This window comes from Sus scrofa, chromosome 3 (genome assembly GCF_000003025.6).
Source record: "Sus scrofa isolate TJ Tabasco breed Duroc chromosome 3, Sscrofa11.1, whole genome shotgun sequence".
Lineage (NCBI taxonomy): Eukaryota > Metazoa > Chordata > Mammalia > Artiodactyla > Suidae > Sus > Sus scrofa.
Window position 1 is genome coordinate 125,168,733 of NC_010445.4, and position 21,562 is coordinate 125,190,294.

A 21,562-nucleotide genomic window follows, 5' to 3' on the forward strand; every position below is an offset into this window, starting at 1 on the left:
CCGTCTTCTTCCATCTCAATCACCGGATTCAATTAGCTGGTGGAGGTGAACGCACTAGGCAGATTGTAAGGTACCATTCGAATGAACTATGGAGTTCCCGTCGTGGTTCGTGTTAACGAACCCCACCAGCATTCATGAGGACGCAGGTTCGATCCCTGGCCTCACTCAGTGGGTTAAGGATCCGGCGTTGCCGTGAGCTATGGTGTAGGTTGCAGATGTGGCTCAGATCCCGCCTTGCTGTGGCTGTGGTGTAGGCCAGCAGCTCTAGCTCCAATTCGCCCCTAGCCTGGGAACTTTCATATGCCTCGGCTGCAGCCCTAAAAAGACAAAAAAAAAACCAATGTACTAAACTATGCATCCTTATTAGCACTGTGAATTCATCATTAGCAACAAGCTTTTCAATACTATCACAAGTTTAAGGGAGTTCCTGTCATGGTGCAGTGGAAACTAATCTAACAAGCATCCATGAGGACACAGGTTCTATCCCTGGCCTTGCTCAGTGCGTTAAGGATCCGGGGTTGCCGTGAGCTGTGGTGCAGGTCACAGAATCAGCTTGGATTTGGCGTTGCTGTGGCTGTGGCGTAGGCCGGCAGCTGCAGCGCCGATTAGACCCCTAGCCTGGGAACCTCCATATGCCACAGGTATGGCCCGAAAAAGCAAAAAATTAAAAAATGTTTAAAAAAAAGACGTTTAAGGATGCCCATTTTGATGTGTATTTCACCAAAGTTTTTCAGCTAGCCAACAACGCAGTCCATAAACAATCCCCCAGCTATTATTCAAACTCCCCCATGTCACAGCAACGCTTCCTCTGCCAGAGACCACGGGTTTCTCGCTGTGAACAAGCGAAGAAGTCTTGCTTCTCCCCGTTCAGGCTTTTGACCACCATCCAGTGTGCGCTCAGACCCAGATCCAGCTCCTTACTGGCCAAGGGCCTTACCGGTTGCTATCTGCAAGGTTAATTCTTTAAGGACGTTCTAACGAGTGACACGAGGCATGCCTCCCTTCTGGAAGAAGCAACTGTGGCTATTGCACAGGGACCTCTGTGCCCCACCCTCCCTCGTGTGCAGCCATCCCCACGCCCAGCCCTGCACACTCACATGTGCCCGGCGACAAACACACACATCATGACCCCAAAGTGCAGGACCCGGCGGACTGCCTGCTTTGTTCATTATTAGTACATTGTCGGATTCAACCCCAGCCCTCTCTCACTTCAAAAAGCTAAGTGAAGTCTGCGGGGGACGCCACGCCGACGACAAACTGACAAGGAGGACTTCCTTAGCAGGGACTCTCACACTCTGGGTGGCTCTGGGTGGCTTCGGATAGGAAAATACACAGCTACAAACAATCCAAACTACAGACGGAAAACAATAGCCAGTTTGTTCCCCCAGATAATTAAGTAAATCCTGGAAGTGACACCCCCCCCCGCCCCGTGTTTGAAGATAATTTATTCCTGGAACACAGGAAACTCATAAGGGTATGTTCTCAGTTATCAACAGCGTCTAGAGGGCTCTCTGACTGCTATCACACTATCTGCGCTCCTTGGCAAAGATCTGGCCAGGAATCCCAAAGAGAAAAAAATATAGCAGGGTCCAAAGCAGGTTGAAATGTCTTACTCATCCAGGCGAGACCATCACACCTTTTAACAGGAGTATAAATACCAACCAGTGCAGACAGTCTAACCCGGTCCTCTCTCCTTCTGCTATTTGTCCATCTCTTTCTCCCTTGCCACTCTATGGCTGAACCTTATTTTGGTTTTTAGCCTCGTAAGAATGCCTGTGCAGCTTTCTAATAATTCTGTCCGGCCAGATTCAACGGTTTCTCCCCAGAGCAGAGGAGGAAAGTTTTGAGTTGCATCGCGAACATTCCTGCACACGAAGAAAGGCACGACCGCATCGCCTACCTTCTAGGGCAGAGAGCTGCTGCTCGGCTTCCAGGTACAACTGGGAGAAGACGGGCCTGGGTACCAGGCTGTTGGAGCGCAGGGAGGCCTCGATGGAGCTGTGCAAAACCTCCTCGAACCGCGTGGTCTTCAGCTGGCCGGCGTACGAGTTTCCCATCTTCAAAAGAGGCGAAGGAGGCTGCTGTTTAACACGGCATTTCAGCATCGGTTCAAAAGCCTGACCCTGAGCCTGAAGCCCCACGGTAGAAGGAAACCCGGCTGGGACAAGGAGGGGAGGGCCGCGTCTCCCCCCCGATCAGCCCCGGGGGAGGAGAGGGCGGCTCTGGGCTGCGGCTACTGCGGGCAATTACAGGAGGTTATCGAGGGAACAGCCTCCTCTCATTTAGCACCGGCAGCGTCTCCCGCCCGGGAGGATCGTTTATGAGAGACGGGCTTAGTGGTCTGCAGACCCCGGCTTTTCCCTGCCAGGTGATCCTGCTTTGGGGGACCCTCCAGACCCAGGATGCTTTATTCCCCTGGACGCGCCGCAGAACAGCGCTGAGCCACGTGTTACGAGAGGGCAGCGGACAATGCACTGATCTGTGACAACCAGCCACCACCCCCGCCACCTCCCAACTTCAGGATGATGGGATGTGGCCTCCGCTCCCCTTCCCGGGAGGAAGGCTAACAGATTTCCCATCCGTGCCGCCTCTGCTAAAAGACCTTATGAACACTTCTCTCTTTAAAGTGTTTTAGTTCATTATGTTTCCAATATGCAGGCAATGCAGAATCGCACCTGGAAATGACAGAAGAGGGTGGAAAACCAGCAAGAAAATCACTATGTCTCCATCCTCCCAGACACCACTGGGATTTTTTTTTTTTTTTTTTTTGGCAGCAATTTAAGAGCTAATTCGCATACCACAGCACTCACCCCCTTAACGGGTACAATGTGAAGGGTTTCTTTGGTTTTTGTGTTCCGGATATTCACACTGTGCTGCAGCCATCACACCGTTAAGTTGAGAACGTTGTCATCCCCCCCAAAAGACACCTCCTACCCTTTAGCTGTCACCCCCACGTCTCCCATCCTCTGGCCCCAAGCAGCCACGAAGGCACTTTGTGTGCAGACACACATGAACGGCATCGCACAGATGTGGCCCTTTGTGACTAGCTTGCCCGCAAACACGAGGTCGTCACCGTTCCTCTGCCCTGAGCTCCCGTCAGTACTCCCTTCTCTCTGTCAGAGTTTGATGTCCTCGTTTCTTGTTCAATTTACTACCTTCAAACTACATGCAATATTATGAAAGGATATATTCCAATAAAATCGAAATTACTAAATACAGGATAAAGCCCAATTAAGCATAAAAACATGGAGTCACTCATCTCATCTCCCTCTTTTTTTTTTTTTTTGGTATGGGGTGCTTTACAACCATGTTTTTAAATTATAGTAGATTTACAGCGTTTGCCAATTTCTACTGTGCAGCACAGTGACCCAGTCATCCATATATATAAATATACATTCTTTTTCTCCTACGATCTTCTATCATGTTCGACCCCAAGAGACTGGCTCCAGTTCCCCGTGCTGGGCAGCAGGACCTTACTGCTTATCCTTCTAAACGACGTATTCTTTCTCGACTTATTTCTCCTGGGGCTAGGAGGGAGCTCGGGGGCTGCATCCACGCGGTTATCATCACTCTAGGATACAATCTATGCTTCTGCTCTTTCCATCTGACATAAACATTCACCCAATCCTCTTATAAATGCTGTTGGAACCATTTTAACAGCGGCATGACAGTCCATTCAGTGCAGGTTCAGATGTTTGCTCAGTATTGTGGGATCAGATATACAGTGAAATCGCTCTATTTAGTCCTTCCCAAGAACTGGCATTTAAATTTATATCTTTCCTAATGTTTTGTTTATTTTCTATTTGGTTGGTTTTTGTTTTGTTTTTTTTTTGTTTTTGTTTTTGTTTTTTGGATATATCTCCCTCTTTCTATTTCCTTTTGGCTTAATTTGTTGTACTTTTTCCAAACTTTTTTTTTTTTGTCTTTTTTTGCCATTTCTTGGGCCACTCTCACGGAATATGGAGGTTCCCAGGCTAGGGCTCCAATCGGAGCTGTAGCCGCCGGCCTACACCAGAGCCACAGCAACGCGGGATCCGAGCCCCGTCTGCAAGCTACACCACAGCTCATGGCAACGCCGGATCCTTAACCCGCTGAGCAAGGGCAGGGACCGAACCCGCAACCTCATGGTTCCTAGTCGGATTCGTTAACCACTGTGCCACGACGGGAACTCCACTTTTTCCAAACTTAAAATGACTTCATCGTCACCTTTATTTTCCATCTTCCTCCTTTAATAATGACGATATTTCAGGCCATCGATCTTGCCCTGGGTGCCTCTTCAGCTGTGGCACCTGGGTTTAGTTTAAAATGTTCCCCTTTTCACCTCCTTTTAGGCAGCTTATAACCTCCCTTTTGATGCCCTTTTTGATCCAATAATTGTCCAGGAATGCAGGTTTCCTTTCTAAATAATCGAAATTTGGGGGGAAAGGGGTTTTGCTTTATATGATTTATTTCTCCTTTTATCGGATCACCACCACCATGGCCTTTAAAAACTCTGCTTTTAAAATTTAAGGGTTTCTTTGTGACAGGTGCCGGATGGATTTTCAGAAATGCGCTATCATCTGAGAAAAGAGTCGAATAAACTCCTGTCATGGGATGAAAGGAGATGACGCGATTCTTCTACAGGATCGTATATTTCATGTCGCCTAGACTGGTGCTTTTCAAAGCGGCATTTTACTTTAGAAACAGCACAGCAGGAGCTCCTGCTGTGGCACAACAGGATCGGTGGCGTTTCGGGAGCGCTGGGACGCCGGTTCAATCCCCAGCCCAGCACCGTGGGTTAAGGATCTGGCGTTGCCACAGCTGTGGCTTAGTTCTCGACGGTGGCTTGGATCTGATCCTTGGCCCTGGACTCCATATACCACAGAGGCAGCCAAAAAAGAAAAAAAAAAAAAAAAAAATAGCACAAGATGCCAGCCCTGGTAAGGCTATAAGACGGGAGCTTCCTGCTTCCTCACAGGGACGCAGGCCCAGTCACACTAGATGGGGGACTGGCGCCAGCCCACTCATCACTGTGACTTTGCTGACAGCACTATGAAATTGCCCCCGTCCTTGTGCTGTCGGTGGCAGAGCGATTTCAAGATGGGACGGCTGGGGCCCTCAGGAGCTCTGATTTCCCTCTTGCAGGTAAAATGGGCCTGAGTCATCCTGTTGATTTTCTGCCTCTGTTGCAAGAAAGGCCCGGCCTTCCTTCTTCCAAACTGCAGATAAATGGAAACCATTAAACACTTCCTGCTTGTGGCAATAACTGCCGGCGGTGGAGGCCCCTCAGGCAGCCCCTGCTTACAGCCTGGGGGAAATGAGCTGTTGAGAGGATTGCCTCGGGAATTAGCCCCAACAAAAAGAAAGGGCCCCTCAAAGACAGAGGTCAGCTGCCGAGCCACCTAATAGCCTGGGTCAGAAGCGGCTGCAGAGCCGTCTCAGCTGCCTTTTTTCTGGACCTGCCACATACTTCCATTCGCACAGGAGGGATTACCCGCCACGTCGGGGGCAGGGGGCGGGGGGGACCTCAGGGGACACCAGCATGAGTTCTGTTCTAGGGTGGTCCATGGAAAGCTTCACAAATGCCTCTGATTTCCATAGGTCTTTGTCTGGAGCCCGTAATGCCCACAGCAAGAAGCTTTACGTCTGGCTCATTTTCCGTGGAGCTCCTGCATCCACACCCTCCCTGGCTCATTTTCCGTGGAGCTCTTGCATCCACACCCTCCCTGGCCAAGCTCCTGCATCCACACCCTCCCTGGCCAAGGTCCTCTGGGCCAGTCACCTGACAGCTGACTGGCCCAGAGGACGCTCCACCATTAAGGCAGAGCAATGCCTGATGCAAATGGAGCAATAAAGAGGGAGCCCCCACTCCTGCCCCGTGTGCCAGGCACCAGGCGTCCGCCCCTGCTGAACAAGCTTGGTCGCCGCGTGAGGGATCTCATCAAGCCCATTGCAAAGATGGCAAAGCCAAGTCTCAAAGATGATAAGTAACCTGAAAAACTCTTGTTGAAAGAAAACAGAACTGAGGGTGTGGAGCGGGAGGATGGGAGGGAAAGGAAAGCAGGAAGGAAGGTGGGGGGCGGGGGGGGCAGGGGGAGAAGGCACAAGGGACAGCGCAGCGATGGAAGGGTGTTCGCACTAAAAACAGCGGACATTTCATTTTACTCCCCTGAGCATCATCAAAGCTTTAAAGTCTGGAAGCAAAGAGCAAGGAGAAAATCCCCCCCACCCCCCTGCCCATCTAAGGAGGCATTTGAAATCATCCCTAAATGCTGGTGACCAGGATGGGGAAGAAGCCACGAGCATCGGATGGAAACGCTGCAGTCCTTTTTGTTGGTCCTGTTGGACCTGCACCCGGCTGTGCTCTCACAGGCCAGGCACCTGCCAGGGCAGGCAGAGATGGAGCCGCAGCGGGGGCTCGCTGGCCTGTTGGGAACCCGCAGCTCTCAGATGGGAAACTAAGGAGCCAAAGACAAGAGGACCTCAGGGTCAAACTCAAAAGCCGAGTGCCTCATGGAACCAGGGCACCTGCTGTGACCTCCCCAGGCTGGGCTCTGCCCCCTCGGGCTCTCTGCGCGCCGTGTCTTAGCTTGTCTCCTGTTGGAGGTCCTCCTGTCTGCAGGCTGCAGGGACTCCTGCCACCCCGACACACCACACTCCCCTGCCTACGCTCCAAGGCCTGGCCTACTCCCTCCCAAGGCTGCTATGTGATGCTCTTCAACCACAGACTCCAAAGCTGTGCCCATCACCATGGAGACAGCGGTCGAACCAGGGCCTTCCCCTGAATGCACAGGAGCCTGGCGTAGCAGAAGGGAGAAGGCCTGTGGGACTCACGGGGCCTCAGTATTCTCGTCTGTACAATGGGCACTTGGAAGGACTGACTGGTCATTAGAGAGAGTAAAAGAGCCAGAGTGTGTGAAAGGGCCTAGCACAGCTCCTGGGAGTCAGTGCAAGATCATTCATTTCTAAATCTGGACATTCACGTGAATTTTAGATCATAAATGACAAGTGACAAAAAGGGCCACAGTCCATAAGTGCTACAGAGTAATGTGGGGGTGGAGGGGGGGAATCAGTGAGAACTTGAGCAGCCCAAAGGGGCTGGGTCCCAAAGGGGGCCACGTGTGTACGAGTGTGAATACCTGCATCACTTTGCGTACACCTGAAACTAACACACCATAGTAAATTAACCATATTTCAATAAAAAAGGAAAAATTAAAAAAAATAAAAACAACATTTGCTCACTCCCTGTCTCTGTGTTGCATTTGGGTAATTCTCACAATATTTCAAACCCTCCACCGACAAAAAGATTATGATTCATTGAAGGCTCAGATGATGGTTAGCATTTTTTAGCAATAAAGGTTTGTTGTTTTTTTTTTTTTTTTTTTTTTTGGCTGCACCTGTAGCATTTGGAAGTTCCAAATGCTGGGGATCAAACCCACACACAGCAGTGACCCGAACTGCTGCAGTGACGATGCTGGAACCTTAGCCTGGTAATAAAAGTATTTTTAAATGAGGGTATGTACATTTTTAAAGACATAATGCCTATTGCACGCTTAATAGACTACAGTATGGTGTAAACATAACTTTTACATGCACTGAGCAACCAAAAAATTCATCTGATTCACTTTATCGTAGAGATCCAGAACCGAACCTGCAACGTCTCCAAGATGAGCCTGTAACTATTCTGGAAGGAAGGGGAAAGGAAAAAGGTGTGTGCACACGTGTGTGTACTCACGGGGGAGGAGGAAAGAGGCGTGAGACACTCAGTTCCCCTTCCCCGGTAAGAATGAAGAGATGGTTTAGAGATAATTCAAAAAGTGCAGCATAAGTCATTATTTGTCAACGAAAAGAGAAATTCCAGGAAAGAAAAGCAAAATAGACAAGAGACGGTTGCCTCTGAGTGGCAAGAACTGCAGTGGAAATAGGTGAGAAGGAGATTGCTGTTTTTCACTCTAAAGTTTGTAATATTTAATTTTTTAGACTGTCTGCATGTTTATATTTATTAGAAACTGAAGGTTACATTTTAAAAATCAAATGAGGGAGTTCCCGTCGTGGCGCAGTGGAAATGAATCCGACTAGGCACGATGAGGTTGCGGGTTCGATCCCTGGCCTTGATCAGTGGGTGAAGGATCCAGCGTTGCTGTGAGCTTTGGTGGCTCGGATCCTGAGTTGCTGTGGCTGTGGTGTAGATCGGCGACTATAGCTCTGATTCGACCTCTAGCCTGGGAACCTCCATATGCCACGGGTGCGGCCCTAAAAAGACAAAAAAAAAAAAAAAAAAAGCAAATGAAACACAGGCACAAAAATGGACAGCGAAACATCAGAACGTCTCACAGAATCTCAGTAGAAATAACTGAAGGTCACGGTGAAGTACAGACTAACAGCAAAGAAAGGCTGCCCTGCTAGGCATTTCCCAGCATCATCTAATTTAATCCTAGCGACAGTCCTGTCTGGTCATTCCTTCTCATTCCTTCTCTCCCTCCTTCTCTCTCTGTTTTACGGATGGAGAAACTAAGGCTCAGAGAGGTGGGGAGGCCCGTCTAAGGACACACAGCTAGTGCCTGGCCCAGAAGTGAAAGCCCAATTCCAAGATCTCTTCCCTGAAAAGCAGTGTTAGCAAGTTCAAACGAGCAGAATTGAAAATCGCAGACACCCTCAGCTTATAAACCCCTGTTACCGTTACCTTCTAGTGGGCTTTTTTTCTGGTTGTGATAAGACATCTCCCAGTTTTACAGAAAGCTGCAGTATTGCTTCAGACTTCCAGAGGACAAGGCTAGAAAGTCAGCCACAGAGGGTGTGGAGAAAGAGGAGCCCTCCTACAGCGCTGGCGGGAATGTAAACGGGTGCAGCCACCATGGAGAACGGTATGGAGAGTCTTTAAACAACTAAAAATAGAGTTTTTGGCCCATGATCCAGCAATCCCACTTCTGGGCACTTATCTGGAGACATTTTTTTTTTTTTTTTTTTGTCTCTGCCTTTTCTAGGGTCGCTCCCTCGGCATATGGAGGTTCCCAGGCCAGGGTTTGAATCGGAGCTGTAGCCGCCGGCCTACACCAGAGCCACAGCAACTCGGGATCCGAGCCGCATCTGCGACCTACACCCCAGCTCACAGCAACGCTGTATCCTTAACTCACTGAGCGAGGCCAGGGATCGAACCTGCAACCTCATGGTTCCTAGTCAGATTTGTTAACCACTGAGCCACGACGGGAACTCTCTGGAGACAATTCTAATTCGAAAAGATACATGCACCCCCTATGTTCACAGCAGCGCTGTTCACAATAGCCAAGACATGGAAGCAACCTAAATGTCCACTGACAGAGAAATAGATAAAGAAGTTGTGGTGTTACACACACACACACACACACACACACACACACACACACAGGCATGCATTCCTCCACACACAATGGAATATTACTCAGCCATGAAAAAGAATGAAATCATGCCATTTGGATTCACAGACATAGAAAACACACACATGGTTACCAGAGGGTCAAGGATGCGGGAGGGCTAAATCAGGAGTTTGGGATTAACATCTATACACACAACTACATACACCTGGAGCTCACACAACATTGCAAATCAACTATCCATCAATAAATTTTTTTTTTTTAAATGAAAGAAAGAAAGTTGGCCTCATGAGACTTAAGCAGACACGCCTACCCGAAGCCAGACACCCTCTTGGGCTGAGTTCTCGTCGGTACCCTGGGAGCCCATAAAACCCCGCGCTTATTCCTTAGGGAAGGCTCCATCGTCACTCCCTGAACCACGTGACCGACCTTATAAAGTCCCCACTTTAGTCCTTACACAGCACTATGTCCAGAGTGAACAAAAAAAAAGAAAATGCAAAAATGTCTGTTTACCTCTGCTTGAGCTCATCGTTCTATTATTTTTCAGGATGCTTTTTATAATATAAATAATATACAAGATCTACCGTGCTCCGTGTATGCAGCTTTCATGTCAGTAGATAGATACACACCTATATGGGGGGGGGGGACCTCGAGTATGAATGGAAGACGAAGGAAACCGATATTAGTTTAGTATCTACTCTGTGCCAGCAGTCCTGTGACAAAAGCGTTATTATCTTAATTTCTCAGGTGAAGAGCCTGAGTCTGGGGCTTCAAAGCATCTCTTGTCTTGAGCGACAAAACCCCCAAGAACATTTTACGAAAGAATCAAAGCGGCAGTCGTGGAGTTCCTGCATCCTCTTGGGAGCGCTGGGACGCACGTCCGATCGCTGCCTGGCACAGTGGGTTAAAGATCCAGCGCTGCCGAAGCTGCTGCTTGGGTGACCGATGTGGCTCGGATCTGAGCCCTGTCTCGGGAACTCCATATGCCAAGGGGTGGCCCAAAAAGAAAAAAACCAAAAAGCAGTCGTCCTTTATTTGGGCTATTTTGTGCAGCTACTTCTCAGCTTGCACCTGTCCTTTCTTTCACGGCCCTAAAATGCACAGAGCACGGCTCTCATTTTTACATATTCGGACACTGAGGCAGCATGAGATTAAGGGACACGACCAAGGTCTTACCCTAGGAACACGTTTAGACTGGCCAACCACCGCTCGAAGCAAGAGAATTTTGGCTTCCAGTGACACCAGGGACTTCCTGGTTCCAGGAAAAAGATGAAGATGCATTTGTTAAAAGTTCTCTTTTTTGGCAGGGGGTGGCAGTGCATGGCGTTCCCTTGTCCAGCTGTGCCAAAACTTTTGGTGAGAAGGGGACTGCCTTAGCTTCTTTTCTCATGGTGCTTTCCCAAAAGGGGAGCTGCCACGACCAGAAAAGAGAGCCTCAGGAAATGAAAAGCCCCGTTTAAAAAGCCACATTTCTAGCCAGACAAAGAAGACCAAGGAAGGGCATTCGAAGAATGCTCCCTGAAGACAGGGAGACCCTTCCCAAGGGAGGGGTGAGCTGCCGCTTTTCCAGAGGCAGGGAAAACAAACAAACCATCAGCAGGGGCCTGGACAGTGTCCGCCTCTCCCACTGCCCGACTGGCCCTCCCCTGGAGATTAAAGCAGCGATTAAATTAGATGCCGGTGCTTCCCAAGAAAAATATTCTAGCTCCGATTTCCCCTTGAAGTGGTCTTTTTTGTTTTTCTTTCTCTCTCTCTTTTTTTTTTAAGAATAGACTATCAAAAGTTTTGCCCAAGAGGCAGAAAATCCGCTTCACTTAAAAAGCTCATGGACAATAACTATTAAAAATAATAATAATAACAAATAAAAAAATAACTATTAAAAAATACTAATAACAAAAAATTAAAAATAAATGTTTAAAAAATTTTTTTAAAAAAAGCTCTCGGACAACTTCCTGGGGACCCTGAAGAAGTCTGTGTCCAGCTAAACTCTGGGTCCACAACCCTTTTCCCGCTCTTGTCTGAGCCCCTTTCACTTTGCCTTCTATCGGTCAAGCAACGAGGCACCTCTGCCTAAACCCAGAGCCCCCACCTGCCAACAACCGCATCCCCGGAATGGCTGGAACGCGCGGCCTAAGATAACACCCAGCTCTGCGGATCCCTGGCTGCGGCACACCGGCCTTTTGCTCATAAAAATAAAGCCATCACCGCCCCCTGCTCGTCCCCCTTCCCCCCAGGGATCTGGGTTAATCCATCGGCAGACAGGCCGTCCCCAAGCGCCTGCTGCCTGGGGGGCGGGGAGCTCCTCGGTTCTCAGCCATCTCAGCCACGGCGCCCGGTTAGATCAAAACCAGCAGGCGTCTCGGCCTCGCAGGTCCCTTTGACGTGTAAGGTAATAAACGCCTCCATAAAGGGGGACTCACCTAACTTCCAACAATCTGCCAAACTTGGGCCTTGCAAAGCACTCACGATCCGCCTGCCGGGTAGTAAAAAGCACGTATTTTGGAATATAACCACCGGGGGGCTTAATTTCCGGCTCTGCCTCTCTCAGGCTGTGTGGCCTTGGGCAAGTTACCTAGGCTTTCTGAACCTCCATTTCCTCACTGGTAAAATGACGGTACCATGAACCACCTTCCAGAGTTGAACTAAGGGCTAAATGAACCAACGTATGGAGGGCTGTTGGTCTATAACTGATGTTCAGAAATTCTAGCTTCTTCTCTAAAATTAAAATTAACTGGAATTCCTGTGGTGGCTCAGTGGTTAACGAATCTGACTAGGAACCATGAGGTTGCGGGTTCGATCCCTGGCCTTTCTCAGTGGGTTGGGGGTCTGGTGTTGCCCTGAGCTGTGGTGTAGGTCGAAGACTCGGCTGGGATCCTGGATGGCTGTGGCTGTGGCGTAGGCCGGCGGCTACAGCTCTGATTAGACCCCTAGCCTGGGAACCTCCATATGCCCTGGGTGTGGCTCTAGAAAAGATAAATAAAATAAAATAAAATAAAATAAAATAAAATAAAATAAAATACTTTCCATAATTCTAATTTCTAGATGTGACCAGAGATCTTGAATTAATTGGATTCACTGGACTCCAATAGCAATAATTAAACAGGCTTTCTAGGAGTTCCCATTGTGGTGCCGTGGAAACGAATCCAACTAGGAACCATGAGGTTGCAGGTTTGATCCCAGGCCTCCCTCAGTGGGTTAACAATCCAGCGTTGCCGTGAGCTGTGGTGTAGGCTTAGATGCGGCTCGGATCCTGTGTTGCTGTGACGGTGGTGCAGGCCGGCAGCTACAGCTCCAATTCAACCCCTAGCCTGGGAACCTCTATATGCCATAGGTGTGGCCCTAAAAAGCAAAAAACAAATAAAATAAATAAACCGACTGCAAAGTCCCCACCCAGGCAGATTTCCACACACTTCTCCCTGTTGAAGCTCCCGGACAACAGGAACTAAGTCTGGTCATTTCTTTATTTCCCATAAATGCTGCAGGTCCCAGATAATAACCCCTAAAAGGAGGCAGAGGGAGACAGAAAGGGAGATGGAGGCCCCTTGGTCAAGGTTACAGTGAGGACGGCAAAGAAACAGAACGTGGTCCTGCCTGAGCGCATCACTGGCAGACCTGGCAGCCCCAGGGGTACCAGGAAAACACACCTGAGCTTTTCATGTCAGCCCCAGGAGGGCATGGCTGTCACAGTTACAGTAGCTGAAACCTCCCTGCAGCGGGTATTCCCTCAACTCACCTGCCCGTCTGCCATCCCCTGCAGGGTCAGAGGGGCACCCTTCCTGTCTCAAAGGACAGGATGTGTGCTTCTGTTCTTTCCTGGTGAACACACGGCTGCCCCACGGGCCCTGTTTGTGCCCATTCTCCCTGCAGCTCACACTTAAGCCAAGGTCCGGGGCGCCCCCCTTCCGCACCCACCGCCACCCTCAGCCCCTCGCTGGCTCCGGGTTTCTCCCTCTAACAGCACAGAGGGCTGCGTCTGTGTCTTCCACCCGCTGGGGGCTTTGTGATGCTGGATGCGGCAACCCAGCTCCCCCAATTCCCCACGGAGCCCAGGACAGTGTCTGCAGACAGCAGATCTGACAAAGGCTCGGCCGTGGACTCTGCTCATCACCCCAGGCATCCACAGACCCTGCTGGCCCTCCGGCCAGGGCCACCCCAGCCTCAAAAAGAAGACGCCGCTGGAGGCCTTCCAGGTCCCCAAGCCAAGTTCACGCAGCTGGGCCTGTCCTGAGCCACAAGAGGACAACTCCAGGCCTGGTCTCTGCCTGGAACTTCCTCCCTCTTCCAAATCCATGGTTTTGCCCTGAAATACATGCTTCCCTAGGCTAACTGGGATACGTGGCAGACATGGCTCCTTCCCTCTGGGAGCTAAGGGTGAAAGTGAAATGCACAGAGTGCCTGACCTGGAGAAGCCCACAGGTCGGGAGGAAGCACAGGTAAACAAGGCAGCGAGGCGGTTGCCTTAGCAGGGATGTAGGCGAGAGGGCAGCTCCGAGGAAATGGAAACGGGCGTGGAAGCTTCTATCTGGGGTCAATCTCAGGAGGCCTCCTGGAAGAGGGGAATCCGGGGGGTGAGGCCAAGTCGGCCGGCTGCGCAGAAGAAAGGGCGTCTGGGCAAGCGGTGGGCGACATACCCAGGCTTGCCCCGTGGGTGACACCCACGTGCGCCTGGGGAACACAAGGGGGTGGGGAGAGGGGACAGGAAGCTCCCGAGGGCCAGTCCAGACTAGGCCCTTCCAGCCTGTTCAGATTTAACCCTGTAGAGCCAGGCAAGGACTTTAAGCAGGCGGGATCCGACTGTTCAGAGCGCAGGACGGCAGGGCCAGGGCAGGTCCGAGGAGCCCCGCGCACCAAACGCTTGGGACCCTCCAGCCAGCCCCTGGCTCGCCGTCCGTTCCCTCACAAGCATCTGCTGAGCCCTCCTACGTGCAAAGCCTGGCGCGGTCTGGTACCCACTTGTCTTTGTCCTCTGCCTCCTCTCGGCCTCGCCTGGAGAGGTGACCAGGGCAGAGAAGAAAGCGGCCGCGCCCTGGAGTCAAAGCCGGAGTTCAAGTCCACGAGGGAGAAAAGCCACCGGCCACCCCGATCAGGCTTCTCTTCCCCTCCCTCTGCCATCTGCCTCCCTTCCGAATCGCATTCAAAACACACCTGTCCCCTTCTCAGAGACAGCCCGACGCCCCCCTGCAGGGCCTCTGGGACGGTCACGGACAGTCCCACCCAGAGTCATCACCCCAAACTCCAGCTCAGGTCTAAGCAGCCACCAACGCCTGTCCCTTCCTCCTCCCATGTCCCTAGAGCCAAAGATGAGAATCCCTCAGCCAACACACAAGTATGGGAACTTCTGTCCGCTGAGTCCAAAGTTTCCGGTGGGGGCGGGGAGCCAAGACCTCCTGTCATTCCTCGAGCACGAGCTGGGGGACCTCCCTCCCGTGGGAGGGGTGGGCACGGCGCCCCAGCAGGGCAGCAGGAGTATACGATGTGGCCATAAACACATTCCGACAGCAGGATGGTCCCCTATAAACTCTTTGAGGTCCCCCCTGGCAGGAAACAGCATTCTCATGTAGATTTCTCCCGTCTTCCCCGAAAGACGCTCGTAAACGCCCGCAGGTGTTGTTTAAGGAAGAAAAGCCGGCTCGGCTTGTCCCATCCACTGGTCTCTCCGACCCGGGCTGTCCTGCCTGCAGCCGCCTCCCAGACCTCTGTCCTCCCAGTGGCAGAGAGAACACCCCAAAGAACAAAGCACACGCAGTGTCCCCGCTCCTCCGATGCACGGAGAACTGAATGGGAGTGAAGCCCCTTCAGAATAACGGCAGGTTTCCAGGGAAGAAGAAACTTCCAAAGAGTGTGACCATCCCCTTCGCCTGTCACTTCTAGTGGCCACGCTGCGGCTTCTGTGTCCACCTTTGTGCAAAACGAATTATTTATCATCCCTTTCGCTACCGTTTCCAACAGTTAAAATTAGGAAACAAATTCATTAAGTGGATTTGCCCAGCTGACGGCTCCCGGCACCTTATGCAAAAGGAAAATGCTTTGCCATTATTCTGCTTGACGGGGGCCAGGGCCGTCTTTCTAAATGAGCCAAAAAGCCAGCGCCAATCTCTCCGACCCCAAAGCGGGCACGAACACCCCCTACCTTATAAGAAGCTGGTCATTTCAGGCGGCCCAGAAACCGAGCAGCAGGAGCAGGCTGAGCACAGGGACCTGGGAACGAACACCGGCTGAGCCTCCCGCCTCCAGGCTGTGCCTTTGATCGTGCGGGGAGCTCTTAATGCCCCCGAGAGCAGCAGCGCCAAGTGCGCGGTCGGCTGACACCCCAGCTCCCCAGCCCCTGCCCGGGGAGGCAGGGACAACACGTCAGCTGCAGGAAAGGTTTCAAAGGCAGTATATGCTCCCAAGGCTACGACAACAGCCAGGGGAAAAAAAAAAAAACCAGCAGCAGACTTTCCAAGTTGCGCTCCATCCGCCCCAGGCTCCTGCTGGGTCAGATGGCAAATGCCACAGCTTTCCGTCTTCTTAGCACTGAAGTGTTTTGCTGGGTCAGAGTGCTCTCCACGCAGGTACATACCAATCTGTCGGTCTAACCACCAGCAGTTAAACCGAGGCTTCTCAAACATGAAAGTTTTGTACTTGGCCCGGAACCACGTCCTCTTGCGCCGGGAACAAAGGGTCAGGGGAGAGCATGGGCTTCGCCCCGGGACTCGGGCAGCGCCACCGGCCACCGCGGGACCACAGGTGTGGCAGTGACCCGGGAAAACCCGCGGCCCTCCGAACCGCCACCCCCGGCCAAGAGCAGGGAGCACACCCGGGCCAGGACACCCTGACAGTCACAGGGGCTGGTTCTGAAACGCCTGGATTTCAGTCTTGTCTACCGCTCTGCAAACCAAGCAAACACCAGCTCGTGTCCAGAGCTTCCCCTTAACTTTGACTTTTATCTTCTTTCCAGGGTCGTTCACATTTTTTTTTTTGGCGGCACCTGGGGCAAGCAGAAGTTCCCTGGCCAGGGATCAAACCTGTGCCACAACAGCGACCTTAACCACTGAAGCAACAACGCCAGATCCTCAACCCGCTGAGCCACCAGGGGACTCCTCCAGGGTCTTTGATCTGCCCACCAATCAGGGGTTTCTGTGTCACCTACCTTTTGTGACAAGAGGCTAAGGTGCTGGATTACTCTTGGCACCCCAGGCAGCAAAGATTATTCTTGTTTCGAGGCCCAGTCCCCCAAACCAGTTCTCACGCCTTCGCAGAAGGGTGAGGCCGCGCCCCGGGGGAGGTTGAGCCAGGCTGGGGTGGAGGGAATGGAGGCAAACGTGGCTTCACTCACGGGGGGAGCAAATCAGGTCGGAGGAGGACCCCTGGGGACTGGAGAGGGGTGACCCTGAGTGTCCACCACCCTCTGTCCTCGGAGCGCTGTCTGTGATGGTGGGAAACGGGACGCCACAGAAATGACCAACAGGAAAAGAAGGCCTAAGGCAGCCTGCAGTCTCCACCTGCCTGTGGCTGTGTGCATGACGGTTTTAAACAACACAGATATTATGTAGGATACGGCTTCAGAAAGAGTTTAAATTGTTAGAGAACTATAAAGAGAAATATATATACACACTGATGTCATATCATATATATATGTATTATATAGAGACACGTCGAGAGAGAGAAAGCAGCAGAGTTTGGTTTTGGTTTTCGTTTTTTTAGGGCTGCACCCTCGGCACATGGAGGTTCCCAGGCCAAGGATCGAATCGGAGCTACAGCTGCCAGTCTACACCACAGTCACAGCAACGCCACATCTGAGCAGCACCTGCAACCTACACCACAGTTCATGGCAATGCCGGATCCTTAACCCACTGAGCGAGGCCAAGGATCGAACCACATCCTCATGGGTCCTAGTCGGATTCATTACTGCTGAGCCATGACAGGAACGCCCGCAGCAGAGTTTTTTAAGATGATGGCTCTGGCCCAGGCTGGAGTCTGAAACCTGACTTACTGGAGGTTAGACTACGAGCAGCTTCCCTAACCTTTATGGGCCTCGGGTTCCCCAGTCTGAAAAAAAGGATAAAAGTACCCATTTGGTAGGGTTGCTGTGTGGATTCCAGGCATGAATATGAGGGGGTGCTGAGGACAGTAAATGGCGCATCTGTAGTATTTATTACAGAGCCCAGGAGAGTAGTAACGGATTATCATTACTAAGCTTCCGACCTGTAAATAAATAAATGAAAATGCTTAAAAGAGACTGAAGAAAAATATCTACAGAGGTTGACTCTAAGTGAAAGAATTCAAGATTTCTTTAATGCCTCTTTCATCTTTTCTATAATTTGCTATTTGAAAATTGATACAGGGAGTTCCTGTCATGGCTCAGCAGGAACGAATCTGACTAGTATCCATGAGGCTGCAGGTTCGATCCCTGGCCTCGCTCCGTGGGTTAAGGATCCGGCGTTGCCATGAGCTGTGATGTAGGCTGCAGACACGGCTCAGATCCTGTGTGGCTGTGGCTGTGGTGTTAGGCCGGCGGCTACAGCTCCGATTCAAACCCTAGCCTGGGAACTTCCACATGTCTCTGGTATGGACTTGAAATACAAATAAAATAAAACAAAACAAAATAAAATAAAATTGACATAAATCATCAGCACAAGGAGAAAATGAGCAAAGAAAGGAGTTGGCTTCATTAGGCCTGTGTGACAATACCTTTGAACTGACTACCCTTTCCCACTGCGGTCAAAATAGGCTTTCGATGTGAAAATAACACTCAGGTTCTTACAGCGGAGAGCGCTCGCCCCAGGGTCAGCTCTGATGGGTGTTGCTGGTATGAGACTTCCTTCCAAATTGACATCTGCAAATCTACGCTCGATGCTGACACATCTCCCTGCCGTGTACCCCTCTCTTCTCCTCGATATCAAATGCTGTGCTCCCCCTGGGCAACTCCCTTGCGCCTGGTATATGATAAGCACATGACAAGATTCACTGTCCCAGCAGCCAAGCATGCTGGCTTTTTCTTTGTGATCACAACGGCTGGAAGAGATGACCTTCCAAAAGCAAAAAGTCTCTATCCGTCCTGGAGACCATGAGAAGCACCGTTTACGAATAACTAGGCCTTGGCTTTTATAAAATGTTTCCCTGAGAGCTTTTCAAAGCACTTTACTTGCATAAACTGTGAGGGGATGGTATTGCCACAGCTGCGGGATGCTGACTGCTCATGTCACTGGTGCTTTGTGGATGCTATGCTCTGTCTGCTTGAGAAGGCTTTACCCTGTCATTTGTGACGTGAACTCCTATTCATCCTTCAAAACCCAGTTCAAGCATCTCTTCTGTTGCATGGCAGACCTGACCTCCCTAAACAGACCTGAGCACTTCTGTCTTTGTTTAGGTTTAACGAACCTCTCGAATGCAAACTAGAGAGAAGACTTGGGGCTGATACAGGTGAAGTATCTAGAGGAGGCTGGTTGCTACAGACACCCAGACTCTAGCCTCCGGCATGTGGTAGGTGAAAACAGGGGACTTCTTTGAACTCCTGTATACAGAGCCCTTGGCCCCCCACCCTCCCACCTGACAGCTACATGCAGAGTTCCGGGATTCAGGCGTGCACTCCTGGCAAAAGACAGAAATCAATTAAATTGAATCAACCAAGGAAAACTAGGGCCGCTCATATAGACACAGTCTGGCCTTTAGAGGCCACCAGAATACCAGCCAATACGGTCCTGAGCACCCAGAAAGCAACATCTGCCAGGCCACAAGCTCTCCCTAGGGACACAATACTCACACCTGACTTTCTCTTTCTTAAACACACATGAAAATCCAAGGGTCACTGGCATCTGAAGCAGGACCGACGCATGAATAGAACATCCAGCAGAAGAAAAGATACCAAGGCAACCAAAGGAAAAAACAGAGATGCCTAAAGAATTAAAAAAAAAAAAAGAAAAAACAAAACCCTTTAATTATTATCTTCTGAGACTTGGGGGTGGCGGGGGCATACTTGGTCACCCAGCCCATTCACTGAGAGACTCAAAAGTCACAGAGGAGGCGTTCTTAGAGGTGACCTGGTCCATCCACTGGCTTGAGAGCTGAGGGACTGTCTTAACCCTCTCAGGTTGCTGAGACAAAAATACCACAGGGCACGCGGCTCAAACAACAAACATTTATTTCTCCGGTTCTGGAGGCTAGGACGTCCGAGATCAAGGAGCCAGCAGATTTAGTAGCTGATGAGAGCCCACTGCTTGGCTCAGACGGTCCGTCTCCTCACTGTGTCCTCACTCAGCAGAACAGGCGAGGGGCTCGGCAGGGTCTCTTTTAAAAGGGCACTAATCCCATCCCTGAAGGCGGCACCCTCGTGACCTAATCCAGAAGCCTCAGAAAACTCAAAAGAGAACTCCCATTTGACCCAGCAGTCCCACTCCGGGCATCTACCCAGAGAAAACCAGGACTCGCAAAGACACATGGACTCCAGTGTTCATTGCAGCCCTGTTTGCAACAGCCAAGACATGGAAACAACTAAATGTCCATCGACAGAGGAGTGGCTCAAAAAGATGTGGTCCATACACACTATGGAATATTACTCAGCCATTAAAAAGAATGAAATACCGGCCTTTTTAGCCAGATGGATTCACCTTGAAATTATCATGCTAAGTGAAGTCAGCCAGACAATGAGACACCAACATCAAATGCTTTCACTGACATGTGGAATCTGACAAAAGGACAGAATGAACTTCTTTGCAGAACAGATGCTGACTCACAGACATTGAAACACTTATGGTCTCCAGAGGAGACAGTTTGGGGGGTGGGGGGATGCGCTGGGGGTGTGGGATGGAAATCCTATAAAATTGGATTGTGATGATCATTATTCAACTATAAATGTAATAAATTCATTGAGCAATAAAAAAAAGAAAAAAATTCTTAAAAAAAAGGAAATAAAAGGGCACTCATCCCATTCCTGAAGGCTCCGCCCTCTGACCTCATCTCCTCCCAAAGGCCCCACCTCCCGACACCATCACCTTGGAGGTTAGGCTTTAAGACATGAATCTGGGGAGGACGCAAACATTCAGTCTCTGGCAGGGACTGCTCGGCAACTAGAGAGCCAAGCAGAAAGGCTTGGGAGTGGAGGCCACACACATTTTGATATGTATTTTCTGTGGTGTTGCTCCCACCCGTGTTGCTATGATGCTTGTTTTTTGTTTTTTGTTTTTTTTTTTTTTGTCTTGTTTTTTGAGGGGTTTGGGGCCTTTTGCTTTTGTTTTTGGCCACACCTGAAGCATATGGAAGTTCCCAATCCAGGGACTGACCCATGCCACTGCAATGACCCAAGCCACAGCAATGACAACACCCAGTCCTTACCCTGCTGTGCCACAAGGGAACTCCAAAACTTCTTTTTAAACCACAAATCTGCAGCAACAGATTAATACATTAGAGAGCAACTTGGACACTTTGTGAATTTTCAGTGCCTTTAGGCATGGCTTCCTCTGCAAGAAACACTAAGGGGAATGCAGAAAACGGGAATCCAGCTGAAGCAAGCTGTTTGGAATATGCACAAAACCACATACCTCAAACACCTACCAGCTACCTCTGATTGCTGAACCTGTTATAAGCCACACCCATCCACAGCCGGTGTTCAAACTTTCCATAGGATTCTTTGGAATTCCCTTTGTGGCTCGGTGGTTAACGAACCCGACGAGCATCCATGAGGACACGGGTTCAATCCCTGGTCTTGCTCGGTGGGTTAAGGACCTGGCGTTGCCATGAACTGCGTGTAGGTCGCAAACAAAGAATGAGAAAGAACTTTCCACAGGATTCTCCCTCTCTTTCCTCTACTTCCTAATAACGCACAAGTTGCAACCCTTCCAATGACCACTTCCATATGCAAAACTCCTCTTACCTCGCACTTCTAGGTGAAGTTCCTTTTTTTTTTTTTTTAGGGCCACACCCACGGCACATGGAGGTTCCCTGGCTACAGGTCGAATCAGAGCTGTAGCTGCCAGCCTACACCACAGCCGCAACAACACTAAATCCGAGCCACGTCTGCGACCTACACCACAGCTCACAGCAATGCCAGATCCTTAACCCACCGGGCGGGGCCAGGGATCGAACCCGCAACCTCATGGTGCCTAGTCGGATTCGTTTCTGCTGTACCACAGCGGAAACTCCAAAGCAAGAAATTCTTTTTACAAAGAATGTGAAGGGCTTCGGGGCCTCGTATCAAGATGGTCCTCAGGCCTGGCTCATCCAAGTTCTCCAACGAAGTGAAATTCTCCTCCTTG

General features: G+C 50.5%; 1 protein-coding gene across 5 annotated transcripts in view; it reads right to left on the bottom strand.

Moving 5' to 3' along the window:
* The window catches only part of GREB1 (growth regulation by estrogen in breast cancer 1), a 134,614-nt gene that overhangs the window by 69,381 nt on the left and 43,671 nt on the right, over positions 1-21,562 (bottom strand). Inside the window, exons 1-2 of one of the 5 annotated variants that reach the window (XR_002342858.1) lie at positions 15,460-16,100; positions 1,901-2,057 (exon numbers count right to left, since the gene is read on the bottom strand). Coding sequence is in view for 4 of the 5 variants with exons in the window: in XM_021087829.1 (XP_020943488.1) it covers positions 1,901-2,057 (157 nt within the window). In the remaining variant the exon portion in view is untranslated. Of the gene's footprint in view, positions 1-1,900; positions 2,058-15,459; positions 16,103-21,562 lie in introns of those variants that run through there. The other 4 variants (XM_021087829.1, XM_021087827.1, XM_021087830.1 and 1 more) reach the window with 4 other exon arrangements.